This window comes from Stomoxys calcitrans, chromosome 4 (assembly GCF_963082655.1).
Source record: "Stomoxys calcitrans chromosome 4, idStoCalc2.1, whole genome shotgun sequence".
Lineage (NCBI taxonomy): Eukaryota > Metazoa > Arthropoda > Insecta > Diptera > Muscidae > Stomoxys > Stomoxys calcitrans.
Window position 1 is genome coordinate 80834455 of NC_081555.1, and position 18874 is coordinate 80853328.

Sequence of the window (18874 nt, forward strand, 5' to 3'; positions counted from 1 at the left end):
CGTATGTCCGCCCTGCGCCACTACAGGGCGGATTAACATCTGCACCCTCGTTTCAACCTAATCTAACCTAACCTATTATTTTAGTTGAACATTGTTAAAAAAATAGCTACTTAGACTCAAACAAGTTTGCTCCTTTTCCCACCACCACGATGTCAATGATCAGTTTCTTTGAAGAAGATAAATTTTATATGAATAATTCAAATTATAAATGAAATCAAAACTTTACCTTCATTGCAGCCGAGAGTTGAACCAAGAACCTTCCGTTTTCAAAGCAGACGCTCTACACATTCATCCACATTACTATAGTTTGAATAATATACTATTTTCACCTTCACCATTAGCTAACGATACAAAATCAGACTTTAATTCTATTTCATCAAAGATGTTCATGCCTTTGTGGGAGTGATTTTAGTAGTTTTGTGGCACAGAGCCTGCATCAGAAGATTTACAATTCAAAGGTCCCGAGTTCGAATCTCGGATCAGCAAAATGATTTTTTTTTTAAATTACGCCCACAGCATGCGGAACAATCAACGGATTTGTGGGGAGGCAGAAAAAATTCAAAATATTTTTTTTATATTAATAACGCCACAGTATTTCCCTCTAAATACTACTAAGTGGTGCCGCTTTGTGGCAAGCCATTCGGACTTGCCAATAAATGCAGGTCCCTTATCATTGAGCTTAACCTTATAACGAACAGCACTCCTGAGTATGAGATAATTTTGACCGCAGTTTCCTAATGGCATTTTTATCAATACCAAAACTATATTATTGATTTTTTCTATTATTACAAGTAAGTGCTTATTCTTGAGCTGCATCGAATGTTGTATGTAATGACATTTGTACTACCGGTAACACAGATGGTATTCCTGTTGATAACTCGTTATATTTTAGCAGCTAGAAAATCTAAGGATAATGAGTTATCCATTATTTAACATGCCAAAAATAATGACATGTACTGTCCAAGTTTTTGCCAATGATACTCGAGATGACAAGGCGAGTTATTGGCGCCTTCAAATAACCTATGGCCAACATCAGCATCTGTTCTCAGGATGGGGGCGGCTCGAGGCGAGCGTCGGAAAAAGCAGCTTGTGTATCCCTCGATGTCGAGGGATACACGTGACGTCCTACAAAACCCATGCGTTTGGGGCGCTGGGCAAGTAACCCGCCTCCGGAAAATTATAAGAATTACTCTGAGAAGCAAATAGCAACGGGGGATGCATGTGCAATCCCACAAAACCCATGCGATTGGGGCGCTGGGCCAGTAACCCGCCCCCGGAAAACTATGAGAACTACTATGAGAAACAAAGGAATAGTAAAAACGGACCCCCCAACTTTGACGACACACACAAACTGAGTAAAGATCTCGCCTATGAAAATTTCTTTCTGATCAGCCTGGTTCCCCTCATTCTTGTCGATTGGTTATCCCTGCCCTTCAACCGATCTTCAGATTTGATTTTTTTAACCTCAATATGCCTCATTTGTTGTTGTTGTAGAAGTGTGTTGTGTTCTATCTTTCGTCTGCTTTATTCTGTTGAGTATCCAGATCCTGAAACTCTGCGACTAAGATGAGGGTGCAGAGGGATATGGGTCTGAGACTAGTGGGCTGGCTGGGCAGTTAATCAGGTGACGTGTATCCTGTGGTCGCTGGTCACAATCGGAACATACATCCTGCACGTTGGCATCAATCCTTGCTCTGTAGGAATTGAGGCGGCTTCATTTGCCGTATCGTAATTGAGCTGGAACTACTCGGGTTTGCCGGTAAATTCCTTCCGGTATAATGGGAGGCGGTCGTTCTTCAAGGACCACATTCACCCGGTAACTATTCATCCCATCTGCTACCGAATCTGCATGAATGTTGTCTAGGTAGGATCTTTGTCTCCTGATAGAGGTGGTCCTCGTCGGAACTGAGGAGACATTCCATCGCAATTACAAGGGGCGTCATTCTGACAGATTTGAATATTATTCCACTGAATGTCACAGAGTTGACGACACCACACTGGCGCTGCATAACTTACCACAGATCAGCCAATTGCTTTGTACGTGGAAAAGACTTGCAATGCACAAAAAGTGCTCGACATTCTCCAACTTCTTCTCATTAACATTGGCCTTGCAAAAGTCCATTTCTCCTGGTGTCCTGACTTTGCAATGGCCAGTCGGGATCGCTTTCAAAATACTCAGCAAGGGCATTGGCCGCCTTACAATCACAGCGCACCCTGATTGTCCACATAGACCATAACAATCCGTTCGGGTAGCTGTACATGCGTCGACATCGTCTTCAAATGCTTGTAGGGTCATGAAGACCTGAAAGACTCTACATGCGTCAAAAAGCCCACGGAATTCTCAAATTCTAAGGAACTCAATGTAGGCTTCTGCCCCGGTGTTCTCATGTAATAAGGCTCATCCGTGTATATATCCATACCCCAAAGAATCCTTTCCTATACAACGACTGTCAGCCAATCAGCAAGGAAAGGCTCTCATGGTAGACAATTCCTTCGCATCGCTACCCCTACCAGAAAAAATGAAGCCCAATAGTTTAAGGCATCTTCGTTCGTATTATACAGCAAGACATGCAGCGCTACAATCCGTGATGACCAATAACCACTCCAATACCATTACAGGCGATTGTACGTACCGGATTTAACCGATAAAGTTCATCAGTACACAACACATTGATACAACTGAGGGAACAACTCTATGCAGAACTAATCTAGTCACAATTTTTCTAATTGGTGCATAGGCTAGTAATGTGAGGGAAATCCTGCCTTACATTATCGTATCAGCCCAATTCTCTAGGAGAGAGGGGATTCTCTTAACCACTAGACGGTCATGTAAAGATTCCAATTTCAATTTGTTAAAGGTCCTTCCATGCCATCACATATATCGGTTATATGATCCGGACTTGAGTCGGACTGAATGAAAAGTGAACGGATGGACAAATATATAGACACACGAAATTAACGAATATATATATATACTTGGTAAGGTCTGAAATTAATGTTTCGTACCTATTTTCTATAAAACCATTATATTAATAGAACCGCCATAAAAGTAGTCCCAAAGCTTTTTAAATGTTATGGTGATTTATGTGTTACATTACAAAAATAAGTGTTTGGCTCCGTTCTGTAATTTCAAGCCATTGTTTAATTTTCGATTTTGTTTCACTATATTGTTTGGTAATTGACACTTGTCGCCTGAATACACTTACAAACATTCCTAATCCTCCCACAGCAACTCAATATGCTTGCACATACATATTTATAAATACGCTTCTAATCTGTAATTTCACATAATGATCAAATATGACTGCATGCCAGTTTAAACATGAACTCCCCAATTTAGAAAAGGGGACGAACGACAATGTAAAACCGAAGTCCCGAAACATGAAATGAACGATAGTTTAGCCTTTGGAACGCCAATCCTTCTGACAATGATGTTGATGTTAAAACGCATTGTCAAATCCAAGAGAGTTTATCGCTCAACTGCATTGCCTCAAGTTTAATTCGATCTCAACCTTAGAGAACAGCTGTGTTTCGAAGTGGCAATTTGAGGGCCCTTTTTAATGCAGGCAAATTATTTGTTTAAGTCTGAAAAGTATTTGTCGATAAAACGTTTATAGCAACGTTTAGAGATTAATTATCACATGGAATGGGATAAAAACTAGATATACTAATAGAATAAGATAGAATAATCTCAAAAGGCCGAACGTATAAAAGTTCTCCAAGCGCTTTTTCTCCCATTTCTAACACCAAGTTTCGAAATATCTTCCTTCACTATATTTCCATTGACGTTTTGGTTCAAGCCCTCAAGGCTTTGATTAGTCAGCCACTTCTGGCTTCATTAGTAGTCTAGCATGAAGAGAGGCCTTAGTGACTGGATCAACACCTAGCACGAAAAGAAATATTCATCTGTAATCACAATCCGTAAACAGTCGCTGGACTGTTCCTTGCGATTGAGTCACATAAAAGGTGGCCTATCGTCTTCAATTCCTCTCCGCCACCGTGGACTCTGCAAAAATCCCGCCTCATACTGTGAGCATCGACCCTCACATTGACCTTCATCAGCGATCCATTCGCAATTTGCTCGTTCCCGGCCACTCGTTAATGGCCGGAAGTCAATTCTGAACCGGTTTTCAATTTTTTTTGATTCATTTGGAAAGTTGACAACATTTTCTATACTTTTGCCGCAAAATATGCCAATCAAAAGTTAGGCAAGTTACAAATCAAAAAATGTGAATAATTTAATTTTTGGCAGTTTTTGATCAAAGGTAATTTCCGTATTTCGTCAAATTTTCTTTATATAGATACTAGCTGACCCGGGCCGCTCCGCTGCGCCTTCTTTTACTTTATATGGAACAAAATTTCCCTTGGAATATTTACTTTTGACAATTAAAAAGCTTTTAGTGAAATATGCTACGAAAATAGTATATTGCTTGACTAACAGTTTAACAATGTAAGTGCCTTTATTTGAATCCCATATGATTTTTGTTGGTCTACGAATTTGAGTTCGGATATAAGGGGTACTCCATTATTAAAATACTTTATTTCAGCCCGATATTCTCATGATATTTGATTTAGGGTTGTTTTCGGGGTGAGGTGGTCCCCCAGACACTTGGCCCTGATAAAATATCAGCATCGTGCTCTAGTACCATTTATTTAAACCCCATATTGCCATTGGTTTAGGGGAGTTTACAGGATGAGCCGTCACCCAAACACATGGCCCCAAAATAGATTATCAAATATGTTTTCTAATCTCAAATACCTTTCATTTAAGTCGAATTATGGCATGGTCGACAAATTTTTACCCTTTGGGGGGTGTATTTGGGGGGTCTATTCCTTAAATACCTTTAATTTGAGTCCCATATTTCCATAGTCGGCAAACATAACCGGCTTGGGTGATGGGCGGCCACTCAGTGAGTTTGCCTTGAAAATATGTATCGGATTCGTGTACTCTAAAAACCCTCTTATTTGAGCCTCATATTGCAATAGTCAGAAAATCCTTACTATTTGGGTGGTGTTGTGGGGGTGGCGTGGCCCCATAGACACTTTTCCCGAATATTGATATCAGATTCGTGCTTTACTCCCAAAGACCTTTCATTTGAGCCCCATATTGGTATGTTCGTAAATTTGTCCCTTTGGGGGATGTTTTTGGGAAGAGGCGGCCCCTCAAGCACTTGGTATATTTGGATAGCAGATTCGAATTCTACACTTAAATACCTTTTATTTAAGCCCCATATTCCCATGGTCAGTAAATAAGTCCTGCTTGGTTGGTGTTTTGGGGAAGGGGTGAACCCCCAGAAACTTGGCCCCACATTTGGTTATAATATTCGTATTTTACTCGCAAATACCTTTCATTTGAGTCCCATATCGCCATGGTCGGTAAATATGTCCGATTTACGGGTGTTTTGGGATACGTTTTTCATCCTAAATACCTTTCATTTGAATCGCATATTGTCGTGATTGGTGTATATATATATTTGGTAGGTTTTGGGGTCGGGCGCCCCCCTAGTTACCCCATCCAAAATATGGATACCAAATTTTTATTTTTAGGGTACTATATGAGTGCACACAAAATTTCGCTTAAATCGCACCACCCATCTCCGAGATCTGGCGTTTCTGAAAATTAGGGTAAGGGGGAGGGTCCGCCATATTATATTTTGCATATAATCTGATTGACTACACTACTATGATGTATGCTTTCAGAATCAGGCCACCATTTTCTGCACATGGCTAAAATTAGGAGGTAAACATTCTATACCATCATCAGGGATTAGTGGTACATTCATGGCCACCATCACCGGATATTATCAGCTTCAAAAGTGTTATTTACATATCCTCAGCCAACTATCTGTACCAGATTTCCTTCTTTGTCTCTGCAGGTGGATGTGCCTGCACCAAAGCCATCGGTTTGATGCTTAATTCTTTGTTGGATTTCCGAACATCATTGTGGCTCCTGAACATCTCGATTCGCATACACTCACGTCTTTCCATTTTTCCTCTCTCCTTTTCTCCCGATATCACTCCTTCGCCTGGCGCTTTGCCACTGAGTGTAAGTGTGCCCTGTATGCCGCATTCTTGGCGTCAGTAGCTTTTTGACACTCCTGGTCGTACCATGGGTTCCTCAGGGGTACCTATGAGTGTAATATAGTAAAAAGTGGAGTATGGTCCAAATTGATATATAACCTGGTAAAGCTGTCGTATAAACCGATCTTCCGATTTAACTTCTTGAGCCACCAGAGGTGGCAATTATTACCCGATTTGTCTGAAAATTATAATGATGCCAATGATTAAGAGTCTCAACAACTATCACAAGTATGATGCAAATTGCTCTATAAGCTGATATAGCTCCCACATAAACCGATCGACCCATTTAACATCTTAAGCGTCCAGTGGGTGCAATTATTATCCGATTTGGCTAAAATTTTGCATAATGACTTTTGCTGTAGCCCAAACTTCGCCAAGTATGGTCCGAATCGGTATATAACCTAAGGTAGCCCTTACATAAACAAATCTCTTGATTTGGTTTCTTAAGCTTATAGAAGACGTTTACTTTAATTTACGACTTTATCTCTGAATTGTGTATTCCGTTTTACTACTATTAGTTTTGGGTTTTGGTGTATGCAGGGGACTATAGTAGAAATTTCCGGCAAATATTTTTGTAGGATATTTTGATATACTAGAATCCCAATGTAAAAGAGTATTAACCCTGTTTCTAAAAAGGGGCCCGAAAAATCATCTTTTACAAAATAATCCAATATTTTGAATTGGTGCAAGTTTGTGCAGCTGAAATTTTGCTTTTTTGATTCAGGACACTTCACTAAAGAACACAGAACAAGAATTAAGGCGGGCCAAGTCGGCCTTTTTCTAGATCCACTATGTTGAAATTTTAAATGTTGGCAGTTAGTGCTATATCTTTGCCTCTTATTTGAAACTAACGGCACTATCCGTATGTTCATGGCTGTGACACCCGTTGTTGACAAATGAGCTTTCAGTTATTATTCTATTTGGCCATGTCCGCCTATGGCCATGTCCGCCTATGACGATGAACGCCTGAGTTCGAATCCTGGCGAGACCATCAAAAAAAAATTGTCAAATTGGCTAATGCTGGCAAAATTTGTGAGGTACTAAGCCATGTAAAACTTCTCCCCAAAGAGGTGTCGTATTGCGGCACGCCGTTTGGACTCGGCTAAAAAAATATCATTGAGCTTAAAGTTGAATCGGACTGCACTCTTTGACAAAGGCACGATTAGCATTTGCAATCTAAAAAATCCATTTTGCTTACGTAAACAAGAATTTTAATTTTTTAAATTTTCCCAAAAATTTAAATTTTTGTTTGTAGCATTCATTTGTTAAAAAACCTTCGTACAGAAACATTGATTAGTTGAAGGCGGACCTCAAATATAAATGTTTTGTTTAATGTTTTTATTTGAATGGATGTTTAAAAGATTAGTAGAAAATTTCAATTTTCATTTTGCTCTTTGTGGAGGCCAATGCGGCACAGAGGTTAAAACGACGATGATTTCTACTATGGTCTTCAACATTCAGTTCATTCGGATTTTAATTAGGTATAGCTTCAATAGCATACACATTCTTGTCCATTATCCTTTGTATATCATATCTCAATTGGTAAATCAAACTTTTTCATAGTTTATTTGAGAATTTTCCGATGTTATAATACATACGTAAATTAAAAGCCTTCTATTTTCACACAATTTCTTTATGGTTTTTTGTTATGATCTGCTGTATTCATTGTGCTATAAATAAAACAAAATATTTCTTAAGGGAGATATTGTTTGCGCATGCTTAAATATCTTCTTTGGGATGGACATTTAGCGCGTAAATATTACCGAACAATATATGTGCCTTAGATATTCTTGTTGTGCTTTCTGGTACCTGGCAGGCATTTGTATGTTGTTCTAACGATTTTTGTCATTGGACACAACACATTTTTGTATCTTAGGCGAAACTTAAGAAATTGTCACTTTGCCATCCACGCTCGACGGAGCAGCTCAAGATACGACTGCTCTTTGCTCAGTTGTCTATATCAGTGTCTATATCAGCAACGAGCACACAAATGCAATTATTTGCAAGTCCATAAGCTTGTTCGACATTATTTTCTTGTTTATGTGCACAGTTATGGCCAAATACTTATCCTTTTTCTTTAGTAGGAGAGAATACTTAATGGTCGGTATACATGTAGGCATTTGCGGCAAACGAAGCACTTTTACCACAAAAGAGTTTTTGGTTTTACAAAAAAAAGGAAGGTCTACGGCTAACCTTTTTGTATGTTGAAGCGAAATTTTGCACAGTCAAAATTAAAGAAAAACTTCGTAATAAAAGTATTTTGTTCATCTTATAGACGTCTTAAACCTTTTTCTTTCCTTCCTGTTTCTAAATGGAATGTTCATGTGAAATTTAGTATTTATATTGTGGGAAAAAGTAAGGCAAATTTGTATGTAAAATAAAAACCTTTATTTATTCATCTAAATAAATTTCATTCCCTTCAAAGTAATCCCCTCCCGATGGAATATACTTATGTTAACTTTGTTTCTAGTCCTCGTAACTTACCAAAATAGTCCCTTTTCCCTTATAGCCATCAGCTCCTTCTTCGATTCAGCTTTTATCTCCTAAATCGACTCGAAACGCGCTCCCCCGTGTTCTCTCTTGAGCTTTGGAAATAGCCAGAAGTCACACAGAGCCAAATCGTGAATTGTTTTTCCCCTTTTTGCAAGAAAATTAGCTTTTTGGGTACCATACGTGCTGGTTTTTACAAATCATTCAGATACTACGATCATATCCGTAAGGTCTCTAACAATCAACAGACGGTGTTTGAACACTTATTCCTTCACTTCATTGATATGTTGGTCATTTGTTAACTTCGATGTTCGTCCGGATCGCTCCAAGCCATCAATATGTAGTAGACCCTCTCTGAAGTCTTTGTACAACTTATAAACATTTTTCTGCGACATAGTAGAATCACCAAAGGCCTTCCGCAACATCCTCAAATTTGATGGCACTTCTCTGCTCAATTAAATCAAGCATTGTAAAAATCGAAAAATGCACTCTTGGTCGTTTGGTAAACACAAGCGTAAATATATAACTTATAATTACATTAACACGAAATGACAAGACCCAGATGTCATTAACCATCCTGCCAACTCAAGAAAAAAAAACCAGCCCGAAATATCAAGCCTGCGAAGTTTAAATTGAAAATGCACCTTACTTTTTGCCCACATAGTAGTATTTAGTGAAATTTTATTATAATTTTCTGAAATTTGAAACATTTTAAAAATTTTTTGAAATTTTCTTGAAATTTTAAATGTAGACTGAAAATCGCATTTAATTAATACGTGACTTCTTTTAAATAAGGCTTCATTTTTTAAGGCCTTACATATGCCATAAGCTTGATATAGATATAAACTCCCCCATTGCTCTGGCCATGTGTGCATAAGGCAGCACTCATACTCGCACACATGGATATCTAAACATCCATCATATTAGGCAGCATGTTGCGTTTTGGTGTTCATTTTTCGCTTTTAGCAGTATTTACAACACCTAACGAAACTAAACAACCGCGATTTGGGTCGCAACTGATTTTAGCAGAAGCTGTGGCATTAGCAAACCGACCGGCTTAAAACTCAGACTTAACCATTCAAGCTGGACTTGTCAGCCAGTCAACAGCAGTCACCAGTCACAGTCATGCAAACAGTCAGTCTGTCTCCGAAGTCCAGCACTGTCTTTTTGACTGTCCTGTCCTTCCTCCTGGGCTCAGTTGATCTGAGCCGAGAGTTTGTTTTTTTTGTGAGTGTTTCTAACTTCGGGTGGATTGTTGTTAGAGTAAGAGGAGTGTGTTGTGTTATAAGTAGTGATTTTCCATGGAAAATCTTTTTGGGTGTTTACTGAAAGTCATTTGTTTCCCAGAAGGTGGATGTTTAAAATAGATGGATGACGGACTATTTGGTAGCTTACCAAGAGTATTTGGCTTGGCTGCTGCTGCTGCTGGTACTGGTGGCTAATATCGCCATTGCTCCTTTTCACCGATTCGTTGTTCAATTTTTGTGCTGTTGTATTTTTTTTTTTTGCAGATTTGACTCAAATGTTGCAGCAAAATTGGCTGCGGTCTGTGGGCTTTAGACGAAAATGGAGAATTTGATGCCGCCGCACATATGATTAGAGTTTAATGCAATAATAGCCTTGAAAGGAATTTTTATTTTGTAACTTTTCATTTCGTACAGATTGCGGGAGATATAAACCAAAATAAAGGAGAAAGGATGCCAAAGGCTGAAATATACCTGTGGGGGAATAAATCTGCAGATGTTTATAAACCATTGAAGATCATATGTGGTTTGTTTTTGTTATACCAAAGACAACAGGATTTTTGCATACACACAAGTGTATACAAAAAGTTCAATACTGTGTGCCTAAAAAATAAACTTACGCATATCAGCCTTATGTATTACAAACGCTTAATTGTTAGTTTTAACTTTTAAAATGCAGGATCGCTACACTTAATGTTTGCAAAGACATCAGGTTTAAACACTTTAGTTAACTGTTTCATCTCTGTTCTTATTGAGTTCATCCAACAGAATGCATCACCTGCTCCTTGTGAGACTTAAGATTACAAAAAAGTTGACGGATATCAACGGAAAATGGAATTCTCCAAACCCTCCCAAAATATAATTGACATGAGAAACGTAAAAACTGATCCAATTTTGCAAAGCCAAGGCTACTCTTAACATTAAGTGTATATCCTGCTTATAGTGGAAACTCAAATCTTAAGATCTTAAGCGAAATTATTGAACGGTGCTTTAATGTTCATACAAAGCCGGTAATTGTTTCTTAACGCTACTTTTCCATACCAAAAAAATGAAAATAACAATAAGGGTTTGCCTTTGTACCTTGTGCATGAAAAGAATGGTTTTGTTGTGGTTATTACAACGTGATGACCTGTCCTTTATACTGCCATACATATGATTACCTCAACTGCTGATGAATAAGCAGGAGAATGTGTTGGCATGACGGTCAAAAACAAAAAAAATTAGCAACATGGTAAAATGTAATTGTATAAAAATTGGATACGACTTTCTTGCAATTTTTTCAACATACAAATACTATATTAAAATGATTATACAGTTAAATGTTAAATTGTGCAAAACTTGATGTAATTTTATGAAAAAATGGACTGAAAATTAACTAAAAAAATATATATTACGGATTGAACAAAAATATAAATTAGGTATAATGACATTCTTGTATATTTCTGCTCTTTTTATGTGCTTCAACTTTAATCCTGTTCTTCTTTAATTGATCGTTTAAGAGTGTTTCCCTTTGTTTCCCTTTAAGCTTAAATACCAGAGACAAGCAGGTCCAGAACTGTATGCTGACAGTCGAGAGGCTGCTCAGTGTACACGATGGCGCTGATGATGGGGCCTTAACCAGGCACCCGAAACATCCGCTAGAATGTCTTGTGTTTGGGCTGCTAAATATTCGTTGGCTGTCGGATTTCCAAACTTTTTCAAAAATCTCTTTAAAAAAGTCCGGTTGAGGTAAACAATTTGTTCACTGGTTTCGGGGATATTTGATTTTTATTTTTTACTAGCTGAACCGGGCCCGCTTCGCTGCGTCTTCTCTAACTCTGTAATATCTTTTTAGTGTGGGAACACTTCGCCTTGAATGTGGATATGCGCCGAATTGTTGTGATTGGTCTATATACCAGACTACAACAATAGAAACCATGTTTTGTTTTTGGTGACGGTAGGTTACGTTAGGCTATATTGAAAACAGGGTGCAGATATTAATCTGCCCAATCCCACTATAGACATTTACCTAAGCCAGTAATCGGCTCGTTGTGCGATCTAAAAACTAAAAAGTAATTTCGAAGAAGAAAATTTAAATTTTTAGGAAATACTCCAACGTCTCATCGTCTTCCCCACATGCCCTACATATGCTATCATTTGTCTCACCGCTTTTGCATAAGTGAGCTTGTAGTCTTATGTGTCCCGTTATAACAGCAAAAGCTATACTGACCTCCATCTTACTTTCTTTCAGTAATAGCCGCGTCCTCTCACGATCCGGTACACCCCATAAGATTTTCGCCGTCCTACCGACTGTTTAGCTGTTCCACAGTGCTACATGCGCGTTTGTCGCCCACGCGCTTAAATAGGACTGCGTCGACCCGAAGGGATTCGGGTTAACCATGTTTAGCGACGGCAGTCCTCTGGCCCTCACTGCCAAATCGTCTGCCCTTTTATACCCCCTTACTCCGTTATGGCCCAGCACTGTTTAGGTGCTGGGCCATAACGGCCATAACGTACAACGGTGCAGCCGGTTGTACGTACCGCCTCAGTGTACAACACACGGCTACAACAACAAATATATAATATTCGGCCGGGCCGAATATTATATACCCTCCACCATGGAATTTCAGTTAAATCGGACAAGAATTGCGCCCTCTAGAGGCTCAAGAAATCAAGACCAAAATCGGTTCATGTTTTGGTATAGCTGCCATATATATACCAAAACATGAACCGATTTGAACCACACTTATCACAACTGTTGGAAGTGATACCAAAACACCACGTGCAAAATTTCAGTCAAATCGAACGAGAATTGCGCCCTCTAGAGGCTCAAGAAGTCAAGACCCAAGATCGATTTATATGGCAGCTATATCAAAACATGGACCGATTTGGCCCATTTACACTACCAACCGACCTACACTACTAAAAAGTATTTGTGCAAGTTTTCAAGCGGTTAGCTTTACTCTTACGAAAGATAGCGTGCTTTTGACAGACAGACCGACGGACATACAGACGGACATGGCTAGATCGACTTAAAATGACATGACGATAAAGAATATATGTACTTTATGGGGTCTCAGACGCATATTTCGAGGTGTTACAAACAGAATGACGAAATTAGTATACCCCCATCCTATGGTGGAGGGTATACAAATTTCGAACGAATTGCATCACCAATCTCCAAAGTCTGGTGTTTTCAAAAATTAGGGTAATGAGAAGTGCTTTTTAGGGGAGCGATGGCAGCTCAGACATTTCGACTCAAATATGGATATCAAATTCGTGCAAAACTCCCAAATCCCTTTAATTTGAGCCCCATATTGCCATGGTCGGTAAATATGAACCGTTTGGAGTGTGTTTTGCGGTTGGGCGGCCACCAGTACTTTGCCCTCCAAATACCGTTGATTTGAGCTCCAATTTGCCATAGTCGGGTATGAGGTTCAGTTTAGTGGTGCGTTAGGGCGTCAACCCCTTCATATACCCCAAACACTTGGCTCCAAAACTGAATATCAAATTCACTTTCTACTCTCAAATACCTTTCGTTTGAGTCCCATATTGTTATAATTGTTCAATTAACCTATTTGACGTATTTTTAGAAGGAAAAGCGCCACATGGATTTGAACCCAAATTTTAATGAACCCACGACATCGCAGCTTTGAACGGTTTAATAGACTATGTCGTTACCCTTTTTTTTAATGCAGATTTTTTCATAATATTTCAAATAATTTCTATATTGTTTTGTATAATAACAAAAATGGCTTAAGCCAAGAAACGAAAATCCTTTTCGATTGCAAAAAAACTTTTATCATCAAACTCGTCTCGAAAGAAAAATATATAGAACAAAAACGCATTAAGCTCGGCCAGGCCTTACTTTGGATACCCACCACCTCGGGTGTATATGTAAACCTCCTTTCGCCACAATCTGGTGAAAATTGGATAACTTATGCGCCCATCTTCAGCGCGGATATTAAATGGTCTAATAAATATAAGTAACTGTTGAATTTTGTATTTCAAATTTCAGCGATATCGGATAAAAAGTAAAGCTTTTATCGGCAGATCGCTCGGTATGGAAGCTATATATAAATATAGTCCGATACAAACCATATTTGGGACGGACGACGGACCTAAAACTAACCTCTGTTTCAAATTTCAATGATATCGGTAATAAATAGAGCCTTTATGGGCTTCAGACCCTTTATCGACAGAGCGGTCAATATCACAGCTATATCTGAATATAGTCCGATCCGAACCATATTAGGGTCGGATGTTGAGAGGCTTAAAATAACCCGCTGTTTTAAATATCAGCGAAATCGGGTGATAAATAAAGCTTTTATGGGCTCCAGACCCTTTATTGGGAGATCGGTCTATATGGCGGCCATATCTAAATATGGACCGATCTAATCCATATCTAGGTCAGATGTTAGGAGGCTTAAAATAGCCCACTGTTGCAAAATCCGATCTAATCCATATTTAGGTCAGATGTTAGAAGGCTTAAAATAGCCCACTGTTTTAAATATCAGCGAGATCGGGTAATAAATAAAGCTTTTATGGTCTTCAGACCCTTTATCGGGAGATCGGTCCATATAACAGCTATATTTAAATATAGTCCGACCTGAACCATATTTGGGTCAGTTTTCGGGAAGCCTTAACCTACTCATTGTTTCAAATTTCAGCAAAATCGAATGACAAATGAAGTTTTTATGGGCATTATACACTTTTTGGGAAATCGGTCTATATAGCAGCTATAGCCAAATATGGTCCGAGTTGGCCCGTTCAAGAAATTAACCAGCGTGCATCAAAAAGACGTATCTGTGCCTAATTTCAGCTCTATTTCTCAATTTTTTTAAGGCTCTAGAGTGATTACAACAGACGGACGGGCAGATGGACAGACACACGGACATCGTTAAATCGTCTTAGAATTTTACGACGATCCAAATATATATACTTTGTTGGGTCGGAAATTGATATTTCGATGTGTTGCAAACGGAATGACTTAATGAATATACCCCCTATCCTACAGTGGTGGGTATAAAAACTATGATATGAATGCTTTTCGCACTAACAGGCCTCTTTCTTTCTTTAATTGGCTACGACAGAATATTTGTTCCACTAGCCGAACGTAGAATAGCGTTCCAAGCGTCTCGATCTTCTACGCTCATTCTAAAATCTCTGACACCAAGTTTCGAGGTGTCTCCCACAACTTAATCTTTCCATCGGGCTTTTGGTCTTCCCGGTTTGCGTGTACCACCGTGTTTGCCTTCAAAAGACTTCTTTTCTGGAGCTTCTTCATCCATTCTGACAACATGACCTAGCCAACGCAGCCGTTGTATTTTGATGCGTGTAACTATGCTATCGTCGACATACTGCTCATACAGCTCGTGGTTCATACGTCGCCTATATTCTCCGTTAACGCAAACTGGTCCATATATTTTACGAAGAATCTTTCTCTCAAATACTCCAAGCACTGCCTCATCTGCTTTCACAAGTACCCATGCTTCAGAACCATATAACAGTACGGGTAGTATTAGTGTCTTGTAAAGTGTAGTCTTCGTCTGTCGAGAGGTGGCTTACTTAGTCCAAAGTAGCATCTGTTTGCCAGTATTATTCTTCGCTTAATCTCAAAACTGGTGTCATTCGTTTCGGTTACGGCGGTGCCGAGGTAGATAAAGTTACTGACTGTCTCAAAGTTGTGGTTCCCAACTTTCTTCATTTTCTTTATCTGCTCGGTTGTGCAAGGCTTTTTGAGAGCTGAAACCATCCATTTCGTCTTATCTCCATTTACAGCCAGACCCATTTTCACTGACTCTCTTTCGATTCTTTCAAAGGTTGGAGTTAATACTTCCGGTTACCGACCTATGATATCGATGTCGTCGACATAGGCGTGTAGCATGCGTTCTCTTGTGATTAGTGTGCCATATCTATTCACATCTGCATCTCGTATAATCTTCTCCACAGATCACAAGATAGGCTGTCTCCTTGTCTGAAACCTCGTTTGGTATTAAATGGTTCGAAGAGATTCTTTCCTATTCTAACTGAGGAACGCGTATCAGCAAGTGTCATTCTGCAGAGTCCTATTAATTTTGCAGGGATACCAAACTCAGACATGGCTTGAAATACTTTTGAACGTAAAGAAGTATCCAAGGCGGCTTTGTAGTCAACGAAGAGATGGTAAGTGTTGATTTGTCCTTCTCGGGTCTTTTCCAGGATTTGGCGCAGTGTGAATATCTGGTCTTGGGTGGATTTACCAGGTCTAAAGCCGCATTGATAGGGCCCAATTATCTCACTGACTTTAGGTTTCAATCTTTCACACAGTACGCTCGAGAGTATCTTGTATGCGATGGGGAGGAGACTTATTCCTCTGTAGTTGGCACATTCCGTCTTGTCTCCTTTCTTGTGTACGGGACATAGTATGCTGAGGTTCCAATCATCGGGTATGAGTTCTTCTAGCAAAATCGCGAAGTCGAGCTGATGCAAACGTCTTATCAGCGTGTCGCCTCCGGTCTTAAATAGTTCAGCGGGTAACCCGTCGGCTCCTGCTGTCTTGTTGTTCTTTATTCGGGTCACTGCTACTTGGACCTCATTCCGACTAGGAGGTAAACATTTTATACCATCATCAGGGATTGGTTCTGCGGTATCCTCTTCGCCGCCGACATCGGACACTAGCAGTTGAGTAAAATGTTCTTTCCATATCCTCAGCATGTTATTTGCGTCAGTTACCAGATATCCTTTTTTGTCTCTGCAGGAGGATGTGCCTGCACCAAAGACATCGGTTTGATGTTAAATTCTTTGGTAGAATTTTATTCTGACTCCTGTACATCTCGATTCGCTCACACTCACGTCTTTCCATTTCCTTTTTCTTTCTGCGCACTAACAGACAAACAACTTAAAAAATGCTCTAGTTGAAATCACAAAACTATTTTAGGATCGAACAAAGATAACCTCAACACGAGCAGTTTACGAATTTTTGATTCTGAAAGAATAACAAAAATGAAAGCAATCCAGGCCTTTGGACAATTTGCATACATTTAACCTCTTTTCGTCTTTGAGCTACTTATTTTGATGATGAGTTACTCAATTGTATTACGTACAACGGTAGGGACTAACCAAACACTTTCACTTTCCAGAACGAATTATATTGACAAGATCACATTAGATATTAACTTTTTGTAAATTTGTAGCTGATCAGGAAAAGATTACATTGACACAAATCTGATATTAACACAAGAAAACACAGTACTTTTAGTTTCATAATTTTAATAGCTTTAATATATATTAATGATAACTACTTAAAATTTAAACAAATATACATAATTGCTAGTGACAAGTTCTAGAACTTAATTTATAAGCGCGTTCTACGCATTTTCATTACAAGAGGACATTCTCTTTCAATCAATTTTTGTTGGTTCACCAAGAGAGTATTCGAAATCTGCATGTCCAATATTAAAATTCAATCACTTGGTGATCTTCATTAAGATTTTATACTACCCTCTGGTAAACCTTTTCGGCTGCCTCCAACACTTCATTAATTTACATGGGAATGCCTCCCTGTTGTAGCAGATATTGTTGATGATAGTGTATTTGCTGCATTTGTTGCTGTTGTCTCTGATAGGAGGACCAAGCTTGTTGCTCCCTTTGACTTTGTATCAAAGCGGTTTGTTGAGCCAAACGAATTTCCTCGGGAGTTGGAAAATAGACAGCATTTGGTGTGTAGTGATGAGCATAGGCCATGGCATTGGTCATTGTTTGATGATAGGGATGATGACCACCATATGGTGAGCCATAGTGCATGGCAGCTTTGTTACGCATGGCACCAGTTCCAAAAGAGCGACCCATCATTGCATTGTTGCTGCGTCTTAAACGTCCGGTGGTCTCACCTATTGTCAAATCTTCGGCCGAGGGATCTAAAGCCCAATAGTGACCACGTCCCGGATCATCCAAGGCTCTGGGTACTCTCACAAAGCAGGGATTCAAGCTAAGGTTGTGACGTATGGAATTCTGCCATACGCTTTTGTTCTTCTGATAGTAGGCAAAGTTTTCGGCTATCCATTCGCAAATGCCACTAAGGGTGAGGCGTTTCTCTGGGCTACTTCTAATGGCCATAACTATAAGGGCACTGTAGGTGTAGGCTGGTTTTGCATCTGGCGATTTGCTGCTGGTCGATGAGCCATCATCGCTGGACAATTCCTCTGAGGATGATGATTGAGAACCGGAAGGGCTGATGGGAGCATTGGGTACATATGAAGTTTCAATATCCTCGTAGCAAGCTTTCTTATCCGATAAAAGTGAACGAATGGAGAAATTCGATTGGAATACAGGAGCCATTTTTGTGTCGTAGTTGAGAAGGAAATGTGCAATATCTTGTTCTCTTCTTAAAGTGTGTTCACTACAAATGCTAAGCAGTGACTGATGCCCTTTCACTCCTCCTTTGTAGTACTTATAGTCTGACACTCATGTCTTGCAGAGATTTTTCTAAAATTTACAAATGTTTCTAATCAACGGATATAGACATTTAATTCGCTGATTTGTTCGACATTCTCCAAATCTTTGCTCATCCAGAGCGATGTGTGTGCGCGCGCGATCACAGTCGTGGGATTAATGAATCCACAGTCTTAACTCTGGTCGTTCTGGAGGCAAGCTTAGATTAAGAATGCCAGCGCACAAGCACAGAGTGAAGGAGTCCTTTATCAAATCCACAAACGTGGCCCACAATCCGCCTTCCTGTGAGCTCTAGTACTTACCTGCTGGCGTGACCTCCGCCAGGGGAATTTCTGTACCCTTTGATCGCTCAGATCAATGAAAGCCACAGGATTCATTCATTGATCCCATACCAGACCAACCAATGTCGTGCATGTGGCTGTACGTGAAGCTTACTATTCCATTAGCAGAGACTACCTGCACCAACACACAGAACGGCAACGAGGACGCTATCTCTCTTCTCTTGATGACCCGCACATTTTGTGTTGTTAATTTGCCAAATTATTAAATCCGGTTCCTTTAATCGGATTTGAACTCTTTCCGTTTTAATCTTTGCGAAAACATACATTTTCTTTATCCTGTTTTAATCAGGTACCAGGAATTCCTTG

The 18874-nt window shown here is 39.4% G+C and overlaps 1 protein-coding gene across 1 annotated transcript; it reads right to left on the bottom strand.

Annotated features, from left to right (window-relative positions):
- Positions 1 to 17318: 17318 nt before the first annotated feature.
- LOC106090828 (fork head domain transcription factor slp1) lies at positions 17319 to 18113 on the bottom strand. The gene has a single exon (XM_013257161.1). The coding sequence runs from the start codon at positions 18111 to 18113 to the stop codon at positions 17319 to 17321; it is 795 nt and encodes a 264-aa protein (XP_013112615.1).
- Between the last annotated feature and the right edge of the window lie 761 nt (positions 18114 to 18874).